This window comes from Asterias rubens, chromosome 8 (assembly GCF_902459465.1).
Source record: "Asterias rubens chromosome 8, eAstRub1.3, whole genome shotgun sequence".
In the NCBI taxonomy this organism is placed as follows: Eukaryota; Metazoa; Echinodermata; class Asteroidea; order Forcipulatida; family Asteriidae; genus Asterias; species Asterias rubens.
Window position 1 is genome coordinate 4,138,088 of NC_047069.1, and position 11,191 is coordinate 4,149,278.

The 11,191-nt window shown below is 36.6% G+C and overlaps 1 protein-coding gene across 1 annotated transcript; it reads right to left on the reverse strand.

Annotated features, from left to right (window-relative positions):
* Positions 1-5,199: 5,199 nt before the first annotated feature.
* On the reverse strand, positions 5,200-11,185 carry LOC117293456 (nuclear pore complex protein Nup98-Nup96-like). Its single transcript, XM_033775797.1, has 4 exons — positions 11,125-11,185; positions 8,169-8,351; positions 7,124-7,255; positions 5,200-6,962 (listed from the first exon to the last, which is right to left on the reverse strand). Exons 1-4 carry the CDS (start codon positions 11,182-11,184, stop codon positions 6,945-6,947), a joined length of 393 nt encoding a protein of 130 aa, XP_033631688.1. The 5' UTR covers position 11,185; the 3' UTR covers positions 5,200-6,944.
* Positions 11,186-11,191: the final 6 nt, after the last annotated feature.

An 11,191-nucleotide genomic window follows, 5' to 3' on the forward strand; every position in this document is an offset into this window, starting at 1 on the left:
GATATAATAATTTCATCGGGGATAAAAAAATTATTTGGTTTTACTCATCTTTCATAAATGATTGCGCAACCAGCTGCCAATAAGCACTTTTGTGATATGGGGGAAAGAGTTAATAATACCAATAACTAAAACTTGTAAAGCCCATAAAGCTATATAATGGTAAAGCCTCATCTACCTAAGACTAAACTTGTTCTCGAGGCGCATAAAAAAAACTTTAAAAAACAGAGAGAGTAGCAAACAAGATTAGAACTTACGTACTTAAAAAAGAAAAATAACAAACGGAAAGTCAATCATAAGAAATATTGAATAGCGAGTTTTAAGCAATGTTTTGAAAATTTGGAAAAGTTTCCGTATGGCGCCACCACTTTTTCATTGGATTTGAAATAATATAGTAACTAATTTACCTCAATGAGATATCCCTTCTTTTTTTTTGAATAAGTGATATATGGAAATAATATAGTATCTAATTTACCTCAATGAGATATCCCTTTTTTTTTAAGAAGTGATATATGGAAATAATATAGTATCTAATTTACCTCAATGAGATATCCCTTTTTTTTTTAAGAAGTGATATATGGAAATAATATAGTATCTAATTTACCTCAATGAGATATCCCTTTTTTTTTTAAAGAAGTGATATATGGAAATAATATAGTATCTAATTTACCTCAATGAGATATCCCTTTTTTTTTAAAGAAGTGATATATGGAAATAATATAGTATCTAATTTACCTCAATGAGATATCCCTTTTTTTTTTAAATAAGTGATATATGGAAATAATATAGTATCTAATTTACCTCAATGAGATATCCCTTTTTTTTAAACAAGTGATATATGGAAATAATATAGTATCTAATTTACCTCAATGAGATATCCCTTTTTTTTTTTTAAATAAGTGATATATGGAAACAATATAGTATCTAATTTACCTCAATGAGATATCCCTTTTTTTTTTAAAGAAGTGATATATGGAAATAATATAGTATCTAATTTACCTCAATGAGATATCCCTTTTTTTTTAAAGAAGTGATATATGGAAATAATATAGTATCTAATTTACCTCAATGAGATATCCCTTTTTTTTTTAAATAAGTGATATATGGAAATAATATAGTATCTAATTTACCTCAATGAGATATCCCTTTTTTTTAAACAAGTGATATATGGAAATAATATAGTATCTAATTTACCTCAATGAGATATCCCTTTTTTTTTTTTAAATAAGTGATATATGGAAACAATATAGTATCTAATTTACCTCAATGAGACATCCCTTTTTTTTTTTTAAATAAGTGATATATGGAAACAATATAGTATCTAATTTACCTCAATGAGATATCCCTTTTTTTTTTAAATAAGTGATATATGGCGCCATATGGAAAGTTATCCGTTTGAAAAAACAAAGCTGCCCTTTGAAAGAGAATTTTGGTCATCAGCGAGCAATGCTCTTGAATTTCGTGGGTCATGGGTTGGAGTCCCAACCGAGTAGTATGTCTGAAGATTGGTTTTCCCGAGAGTTTACATTTGAAGGTTTGGAAAAGTTTCCGTATGGCGCCACCACTTTTTTCAATCAACATGAGTCAATAAAGTATCTAATTTACCTCAATAAGATATCCCCTACGGAAATTTATCCGAAGGTTTCCTAGACAAACTTACCCTATCTTTATCTTGTTCTGCCTCCTTTACTATGAATAGTGGTTGAGTCGGAGTCGAGAACGACGGTGAGAAGTGTGTCTGCCTGTTGGGTGGCTATCTACATCCAACACCTTGCTCAAATTATTATAAACTGGACTAAGCGAACTTGTGATGAACAATTATGTACTTGATGCACCCTATAAACTGAAGCAATAAGCTAAGAAAAAGACCTAATAACATGTGCTGGCTGGACTTAACTAAGACACTCTGGTAGTCTTGTAGAAACAGGGAGAGAGTGTGTGCACACCAAAGATTATAGAGCGCCTCAAGATGCAGAACTCGGGCTGAAATGTGAAATCCCACTGGACGCCATTTCGGCAAGTAACTCTTTTGATACAACAGTAGATCAGTGCAGTTCAGTACAGACAATGACTGTTCCTATCAATGGCAAACAAAACATTCACTTGCTGAAATGGCGCCCATGCGTATTTCAAGTTCCGCATCTTGCGCCTTGCGGAGCTCTATAATCTTTGGTGCACAGACAGCTATATCATTCAAGCCTCAGTGTCATGCCTACACATGCATGGCAATAACAATAGGCCTTACCTGCATAGGCTACCTGCATAGGCTACCTGCATAGGCTACCTGCATAGGCTACCTGCATAGGCTACCTGCATAGGCTACCTGCATAGGCTACCTGCATAGGCTACCTGCATAGGCTACCTGCATAGGCTACCTGCATAGGCTACCTGCATAGGCTACCTGCATGCTCAGATGCCCTGGGAAATCTAGGTACATGTAAAGATACTGTGGACCAGGGTTGGTGACTTAAAGGCACTGGACACTTTTGGTAATAACTCAAAATAATTGTTAGCATAAAAACTTACTTGGAAACGAGTAGTGGAGAGAACTTGATAGCTCAAAACATTGTGAGAAACAGCTCCCTCTGAAGTAACATAGTTTTTTTTTTTTTTTTAAATAAGGTAATTTCTCACTCGAATATTACTCCAGCTGAAGCCTTTTTTAGGCATCTTGAAATTTGTGGAACAAGGGTGTTTTTATCTTTCATTATTCTCTTGCAACTACATCGACCAATTGAGTCAAAATGTTTACAGAGTTGATATGTTTGGATAAGGTGAGAATACTACTGGTCTTTAAAAAAATGTGTCCGGGGTGGATTTCACAAAGAGTTGGACGAGTCTTATCTCAACTTAGGACCAGTTACTCGTCCTAACTTAGGACTAGCAATGCGTTTTGGATATCTCTTAGGACTAGTCCTAATTCTTTGTGAAATCGACCAAAGTCATTATAGGAAATTTAAAGTCTGGAAAGTATGAGAGCGATTTTCGCTGGTTCAAATTTATCTTAGAAGTCTTATTAGTGCTGCTTAGAACCTGATAAATTTTGGATATGCAAAAACAAGATTAAATTGCATTTAATTTGTTCATGTCAGTGAACTATATTTCTGTCTTCCACATTTTTGAATGCCTCACTGTTCAGCTATTTGTAAAACATTTGAAAGAAATGATGGTTCAAATAAAAGCTGACATTCAATCTTCCTAATTCAAAGTGTCTTTGTCTTTTATGTTCGGCTTTTGTGTTTTTCTTTGTGTTCTATAACAAAAATTTGTTGAACTTATTTCCCCAAAGTATGTCTCAAGGAAGTACTATCAGCTTCAATGTACATATGTAAATTTTGAGTGAATTAACAAACCTTTAAGATTTGAAGAGACAACCCCAAAATGTGTTTCTCCTGACATATACAATAATACAATACAATACACTATACAATACAATAAATACATAAATGTATGCATCAAAACCCCAGGTAAAATAGTGACATAACCGGTATATTCCTTCATGGGGTAAAGCACATTACTAATGATGGATAATTAGCTCACGATAGCAAAGGCTCAACAGAACAAGAATACTGACCAAAAACTTTGGTTATAAACCATGGCTTAATTTTAATATGCATCACATTTTTAATTACAGCAGAGTGGTAAGTTACATCAAATTAAATTGAAAAGAACAATATAGGCCTACTGAAGTATTTTAACCTTTTGACCTTTGCCAGTATGAGGTGAATTGCAAACCAATTGAATTGTGAATTAAAAATAGAACAAAATTCATCCAAAACTTGACAAGATATCGGATTTGTAACACCTTCACCATCTTACAAAACAAAAGCTTTATTGACTGTGGCCAAATATTTTGTGAGATAAAAATAAGAGATGAAAAACCCCAAATGATTGAATAAAGGTGGTCTCAGACAAGAGTTAAATGTTGTCAATGGTTAGGCCAGGGCCCAAATTCATAAAGCAGTTTAGCAAAAGATATCCTTTTTTCTGCTAAACCAAAAAATAAGTGGGCACCAGTCGCAACAATGTACTTTTTGGAATGTTGGCTGGAAAACCTGTTTTTGCTAAGCTAGATTTTTCTGTGCTTAGCAAGTTGATCTTACAGGCTTTAGGAAATTGGGCCAATTAATCAAAGACAGAGGCTCTGCCAGTCTTAAATGGCCATCTAAGAACTATTATGTTACTCCCATCCCAAAAATCCTTCTTGTTATTAATTACTTTGCCTATTTTCAAAGAACACATAATATGAGACTGTGCAAAAGCTCTCTAACATGCACATGCACTCAAGCCTTTAGCTTGAGTGTCAAAGGCACACTTACAATAACACTTCAGGCCATGTATTCAAAGAAACTGGACACGTTAGGTAACTGTCAAAGACCAGTATTCTCACTTGCTGTATCTCAACATACATGTATGTACATGTATCAAGTAACAAATCTGTGAAAATTTGGGCTCAATTGGTCATAGAAGTTTCAAGAGAACAATGAAAGCAAAACGCCCTTTTTGCCCAAATTTTTGTGCTCTCAGATGATAGTAAAAGGCTTCAAGCCTGAAGTTTCTTAATATTTCAGTGAGAAATTATCTCTTAAAACTAAGTTACTTCAGAGGGAGCCGTTTCTCAAAATGTGTTACTATGTGAACAGCTCTCCATTGCTTTTTACCAAGTTTAATGCTAACATTTATTTTGAGTAATTACCAAAAGTGTTGAGTGCCTTTACATCTAATTGAAACTAGGTTTCCGTCCTTTTTACAAATGAATTGACAAAACAAAACTGAACATTAAAGGGATTTCATCTGAGATATAAAAAGAAAATAATATCTTCAATCCAAACTAATTATTGACAATCACATTGAACTAATGTCGCTTTTTATAACATATTCCTCAAAACCTAGAATCTTTGATACATTTGAACGATATAAAATTCTTATTATCTTACCTATCAGATTCAATAACAATTATTATAGAAAAAGTTTGTACATGTATGTATAGTATGTACAGAGACTGTCTAACTTATTTAGACAGCTCGCATCATGACACACTGTTTACTGACGGGCTTGGCCATTTAAGGTTTTCACATTAACCGCAACATTTCTGTAGAATGACAAAATTCAATCTTAATGGGGACGCATGGTAAACTGACCTCCCTTTCAACTTACTTTGACCGTGGTGTAAAACTAACAGGGATTTCAAGCCACGTTTTGTTTTGTTTTGATTCATGCTGTGGTGAGTTCCATAGAGCTGCGGGTGAGTTCCTAATTCAAGCTACATGTAGAACGAGTTCTTTGTTTTGATTCACGCCGTGGTGAGTTCCACCATAGAGCTGTGGTGAGTTCCTGATTTAAGTTTCAGTACAGGGCGAGTCTTTGTTATGTTCCTGTTTTGATTCACGCTGTGGTGAGTTCCACCATAGAGCTGTGGTGAGTTCCTGATTTAAGTTTCAGTACAGGGCGAGTCTTTGTTAAGTTCCTGTTATGATTCACGCTGTGGTGAGTTCCACCATAGAGCTGTGGTGAGTTCCTGATTTAAGTTTCATTACAGGGTGAGTCTTTGTTAAGTTCCTGTTTTGATTCACGCTGTGGTGAGTTCCACCATAGAGCTGTGGTGAGTTCCTGATTTAAGTTTCAGTACAGGGCGAGTCTTTGTTAAGTTCCTGTTTTGATTCACGCTGTGGTGAGTTCCACCATAGAGCTGTGGTGAGTTCCTGATTTAAGTTTCAGTACAGGGCGAGTCTTTGTTAAGTTCCTGTTTTGATTCACGCTGTGGTGAGTTCCACCATAGAGCTGTGGTGAGTTCCTGATTTAAGTTTCAGTACAGGGCGAGTCTTTGTTAAGTTCCTGTTTTGATTCATGCTGTGGTGAGTTCCACCATAGAGCTGTGGTGAGATCCTGATTTAAGCTATATGTAGGGTGAGTCCTTGTTAAGCTCCTGTTTTGGTTCACGCTGTGGTGAGTTCCACCATAGAGCTGTGGTGAGTTCCTGATTTAAGTTTCATTACAGGGTGAGTCCTTGTTAAGCTCCTGTTTTGGTTCATGCTGTGGTGAGTTCCACCATAGAGCTGTGGTGAGTTCCTGATTTAAGCTATATGTAGGGTGAGTCCTTGTTAAGCTCCTGTTTTGGTTCATGCTGTGGTGAGTTCCACCAAAGAGCTGTGGTGAGTTCCTGATTTAAGTTTCATTACAGGGTGAGTCCTTGTTATGTTCCTGTTTTGGTTCATGCTGTAGTGAGTTCAACCATATAGCTGTGGTGAGTTCCTGATTTAAGTTTCATTACAGGGTGAGTCCTTGTTATGTTCCTGTTTTGGTTCATGCTGTGGTGAGTTCCACCATAGAGCTGTGGTGAGTTCCTGATTTAAGTTTCATTACAGGGTGAGTCCTTGTTATGTTCCTGTTTTGGTTCACGCTGTAGTGAGTTCCTGATTTAAGTTTCAGTACAGGGCGAGTCTTTGTTAAGTTCCTGTTTTGATTCATGCTGTGGTAAGTTCCACCATAGAGCTGTGGTGAGTTCCTGATTTAAGTTTCATTACAGGGTGAGTCCTTGTTATGTTCCTGTTTTGGTTCACGCTGTAGTGAGTTCCTGATTTAAGTTTCATTACAGGGTGAGTCTTTGTTATGTTCCTGTTTTGGTTCACGCTGTGGTGAGTTCCACCATAGAGCTGTGGTGAGTTCCTGATTTAAGTTTCATTACAGGGTGAGTCTTTGTTATGTTCCTGTTTTGGTTCACGCTGTAGTGAGTTCCTGATTTAAGTTTCATTACAGGGTGAGTCTTTGTTAAGTTCCTGTTTTGGTTCACGCTGTAGTGAGTTCCTGATTTAAGTTTCATTACAGGGTGAGTCTTTGTTATGTTCCTGTTTTGGTTCACGCTGTGGTGAGTTCCACCATAGAGCTGTGGTGAGTTCCTGATTTAAGTTTCATTACAGGGTGAGTCTTTGTTATGTTCCTGTTTTGGTTCACGCTGTAGTGAGTTCCTGATTTAAGTTTCATTACAGGGCGAGTCTTTGTTAAGTTCCTGTTTTGATTCATGCTGTGGTAAGTTCCACCATAGAGCTGTGGTGAGTTCCTGATTTAAGTTTCATTACAGGGTGAGTCTTTGTTATGTTCCTGTTTTGGTTCACGCTGTAGTGAGTTCCACCATATAGCTGCGAGTGAGTTCTCGAAGCTCTTGTAGTCCATAGTCTTCAGGCATGGGAAGTTTACCAACGTGTGGAGCCAGCAGACGAGATGGTATTCTCACATTCTTGCCAGGGTACAGTGATTGTTGCTGGAATAGATACAACACAAAAACCCATAAATATTAACAATTCAAGTTTGGAGAAATTTTTTCTAACTGATGTCAAAATAGGATCGTAATTAACTGTACTGCCGCGGAGTCAGTTCTGAAATTGGTCTCAAGGTTTCGACTAGCTTGCTCTAGTCATCGTCTCCTAATTACGATCCTATAAGCTAAAGTAGTAGTCCAGTCTAATTTCTATACCATCCGCCCTGGTAATAGTTAAAAAGCAGGACAGTTCTTTTCAGAACTGAGAAGTCTCCCCAAACCTCCGATTATCTACTCCATGGCAGTAGAATAAAGCAAGACAGTTCCCTAAGAACAACTCTACCTGGCAAGTAGATACACACATGGTGTTACCGCAAACCAAATATACATTGATACCTCACCATGCAATGCCTCAAATCCTATATGATGTCAAAATATTGCTTTACTTAGAAACATTTTCAAAGCAAATTCATTTGTTGTACAAACGTTGTTTGCAGAAAAATTGAGTTTGTGCATATGATACCTATCTGACATTATACAATTGTTGCACGCTGTGACGGGGTCCATGGCCTTTTGTTCACCCGAGGGGGGAAATGGCACCGGAGGCGAAGCCAAGGGTGCCATTTTCACCCCCAAGGGTGTACAAAACCATGGACCCAAGTCACAACGTGTTTTGTTATACCTTTATAAGATTGTTATTCCTTTTGTCAAAGTTCTGTTGTCATCTTCAAGCATTAATACGACGGAGTAATGCATAGTTTAAGCAGTGTGAATCAATAAATAGTAAACTTGCAGGTAAAACCATGTCATAACTCTTTGGCGTGAGTGTTGGCTCTGGGAAGAGCCGCTTTGGTCTCCACGATTCAAACACTATCTTCTGCTCGTCTTCAGGAGAAACTTGCTAGTTTATTCCTACCTGTAGAGTAAGTACTGCTTTCATGACGTTAGCAGTCCTTTTGGCCATCTCTGATTGGCAGAGTCTATCCTTGGCTGTACAGCATGTTACACTTCCTACACGGCTACATAAGGATGCAACATCAGGGTATAACTTCTCTAACTCATACACTGTGGGGTTACTGTGCTGAAGGTTCTCCAATCTCTGTAAGTTGACAATTATTCAGAAATTTATTTTCTTATTATTAAAAACAAATACATGGTTGGAAGCCACTGGCTGAAATAACCATGTTTACAAAGTAAACATTAATTTTTTAAACATAGCAAAACTACACATTCAACTAGACATTGAGAGTTTGTGAACAAACTCAAGGTGTTCGGTTTCAGGGAGTAAAAGCCTGGTGTAAAAAAACAATTATTGCACCTTGCTTTGTTCTCAAGATTTGTTATAAATGATCAAAACCTACTAACATTGTCAAAACAACATGACGACATATTGAGGTGTACTTTTCTCGGAAAATCATAATGGCGACCCCCTATACAATACATACCATTGCAATGCTTGGTAAACAAGCAACCCGTCTATATAAAACCTAACAACAGAGGGCGCCAAACAAAATAAATACAATCTCTCAAAGGCAAGGCTTTTTTCAGTCGAGTTTTCTCAACATTGGGACGGAGCAACTACACAACGCACGGTCGAGTTTTCTCGACAATGGTAAGGAAGCGCTTGCACTGCGCGGTCGAGTAAACTCGTCAAAGGTATTGAAAGGGTTAAGTCCTGGACTAACAATACCTCAGTCTCAGTTTCACCTCAGTCAAACTTTTGGTTTGGTAGAAAAAACAACTTTGAAAAGTGCACCTTTAAAGCAATACCACGTGACACATGATGAAGCTAATGTAGACTCCACAGATATGTTGCTAATATGAAGGAGATTATGTTACCAATTTTGAAACAATTGTCATAAACTCTGACACAAACATCTAGTAAAATGTGTTTTTAGATGTTTTAAATCTGCCGCTAGAGGGTGGACTATCTTTTGGTGACGCCATTGGTATTATTTTTATTAAACCAGACCTTTGCCAGACTTGTATTTAGTGATTGTAAACCATCAAAAAGTGCACATTTCAACCTAAAAGCTTTAAATAACGCCTTTTCACAGCTTTTTTACAGTCACTTCCGGTTTAGACAGATCAAAAGGTCAAGAAAAGGTCAGCAACATATCCATTGTTGTGAAGTTTGTAAAGCACTTTCATATAATGTATAGATTGTCAAAATAGCTTATGTGGTTGAGGAAATATGAACTTATGAGATATTGACGATCAAAGAAGAGACTAACAAACAGTAAGGGACACGTATGTTTTAAACGCCTTGAACGAAGACTGCTGTACGCGAAGCTTTTTCGCGCTGTATGGGTGATCACTGGAGCGTGACTCTGCTGCACCGCTAATTCAATACACGTGGGGTAGGCATACGTGTAAAATGTGTATGCACATACCAATGGGGGATTTACCTAGTTCTTTAGACATGAATTTTGAAATTTCCAACCTCTCTTTTGAGCCCGAAAACAAGGTCAAAATGGGATCATGTCTGTGAGGCGTTTACGGAGTTTTCAATGACGTTTCCGATGATGTATTGATTGTAAGAATCCAGCATGTAGATCAAGAGTTATGATTTTTTGAAATAATAAACTTTGAATTTTCATAACTCAAGAACGGATGACGTCATCATGACGTAACTTCAATGGTTTCTTGTCCTAATGAATATCTAACTACATGTATGTGTGAAACTTCAAGTCCATATGATCTTTGTAAAGATGTTTATGTTAGCGGACAAGGAACGTACAGAAGAAGAAGTATCAATAAAAATAAAAAAACAAACAAAAATAAGAGGTGTTCCGGGCTGTTGGCCCGAACACCTAAACAGGCTGAAACTATAAAAATGCACAAAACAGCTTACACTATCAACAGCTCTCCATTGCTTGTTACCAAGTAAGTTTTTATTCTAACAATTATTTTCAGAAATTACCAATAGTGTGCAGTGCCTTTGAACGCTAAAGGTTGACAATAAACCAACGAATAAAACCTTGACTAGCTTGGACTGCTTGATTGCTCAATGGAACTGAGCTTTGTTCTTTCCTAGACAATACTCATCTCAAATCTACAAAATAAATGTAAGTTCTAAAAACATTTGGGCAACTTTTTCTTATCCATAGGTTTCCTTAAAAAAAAAGAATTTTGCCAGTAATTTATTGAGAATGCTGTTATAGTCAGCTGTACGAAGTCTATAAGACCGGTGTAGAGATTCAATGTCTTGAGTTAAAGACACAGAGGTGAACTACACTAGTTTGGTTTACTGTACGCACCACTACACCACCAGAATGCAATGTATTATAATACATACTGGCCGGCTTAATTGGATGTGAGGGCATTATTTCATTTTCCTGATCAAACTAAATTTTGACAACGAAAAGTTTTCATTTAAATTGTAAACTTTACTCACAGGGCCCTCTAGGCTAACATGATTTGTAAGTGAAAAAAGAGTATTTTACAGAATATATATAATATACCATGAAATAAAACAAAACAAACAATAAGGACTAAGTTTTCACATCAAACCATATCTGGTTTATGCAAACACTAATGAAAACCAACCAACATTAACTGAAGGCAGGCAAGTTTTCTATTGTTTAAATACTGGCCGGCTTAATTGGATGCGAAGGCATTATTTCTTTTTCCAGATCAGACTAAATTTTAAAATTGTGCTTTGATCTTTCCCAGACAATACTCAACTAAAATATACTAACTTAATATAAGTTCTGAGAGCATTTGGGCAAGTTTTTGTTATCCAGTTTTCCTTCCCCCCAAAAAGGAGAAGAAACAGTGGTCAAATTTGACTTTTGCCAGTAATTGATTTCATTATGAGACAGAATACCGAGGTAGTTGTTATATTTAGCTGTATGACTTGTTTATCTTACCTTTACTATGTTGATGAAATCTAAGAAGACCTGCCCATTAGTCGTCCAATCTTGGATCATAATGGAA

Bases quoted from the DNA above. Each gene is read 5' to 3' on its own strand.
- LOC117293456 (XM_033775797.1), bottom strand. From the start codon at position 11,184: ATGATCCAAGATTGGACGACTAATGGGCAGGTCTTCTTAGATTTCATC. The intron at 8,352-11,124 runs GTAAGATAAACA...GTCAACTTACAG, and splicing joins ATTTCATCAACATAGTAAAG to AGATTGGAGAACCTTCAGCA. The intron at 7,256-8,168 runs GTAGGAATAAAC...TATCTATTCCAG, and splicing joins AAGCAGTACTTACTCTACAG to CAACAATCACTGTACCCTGG.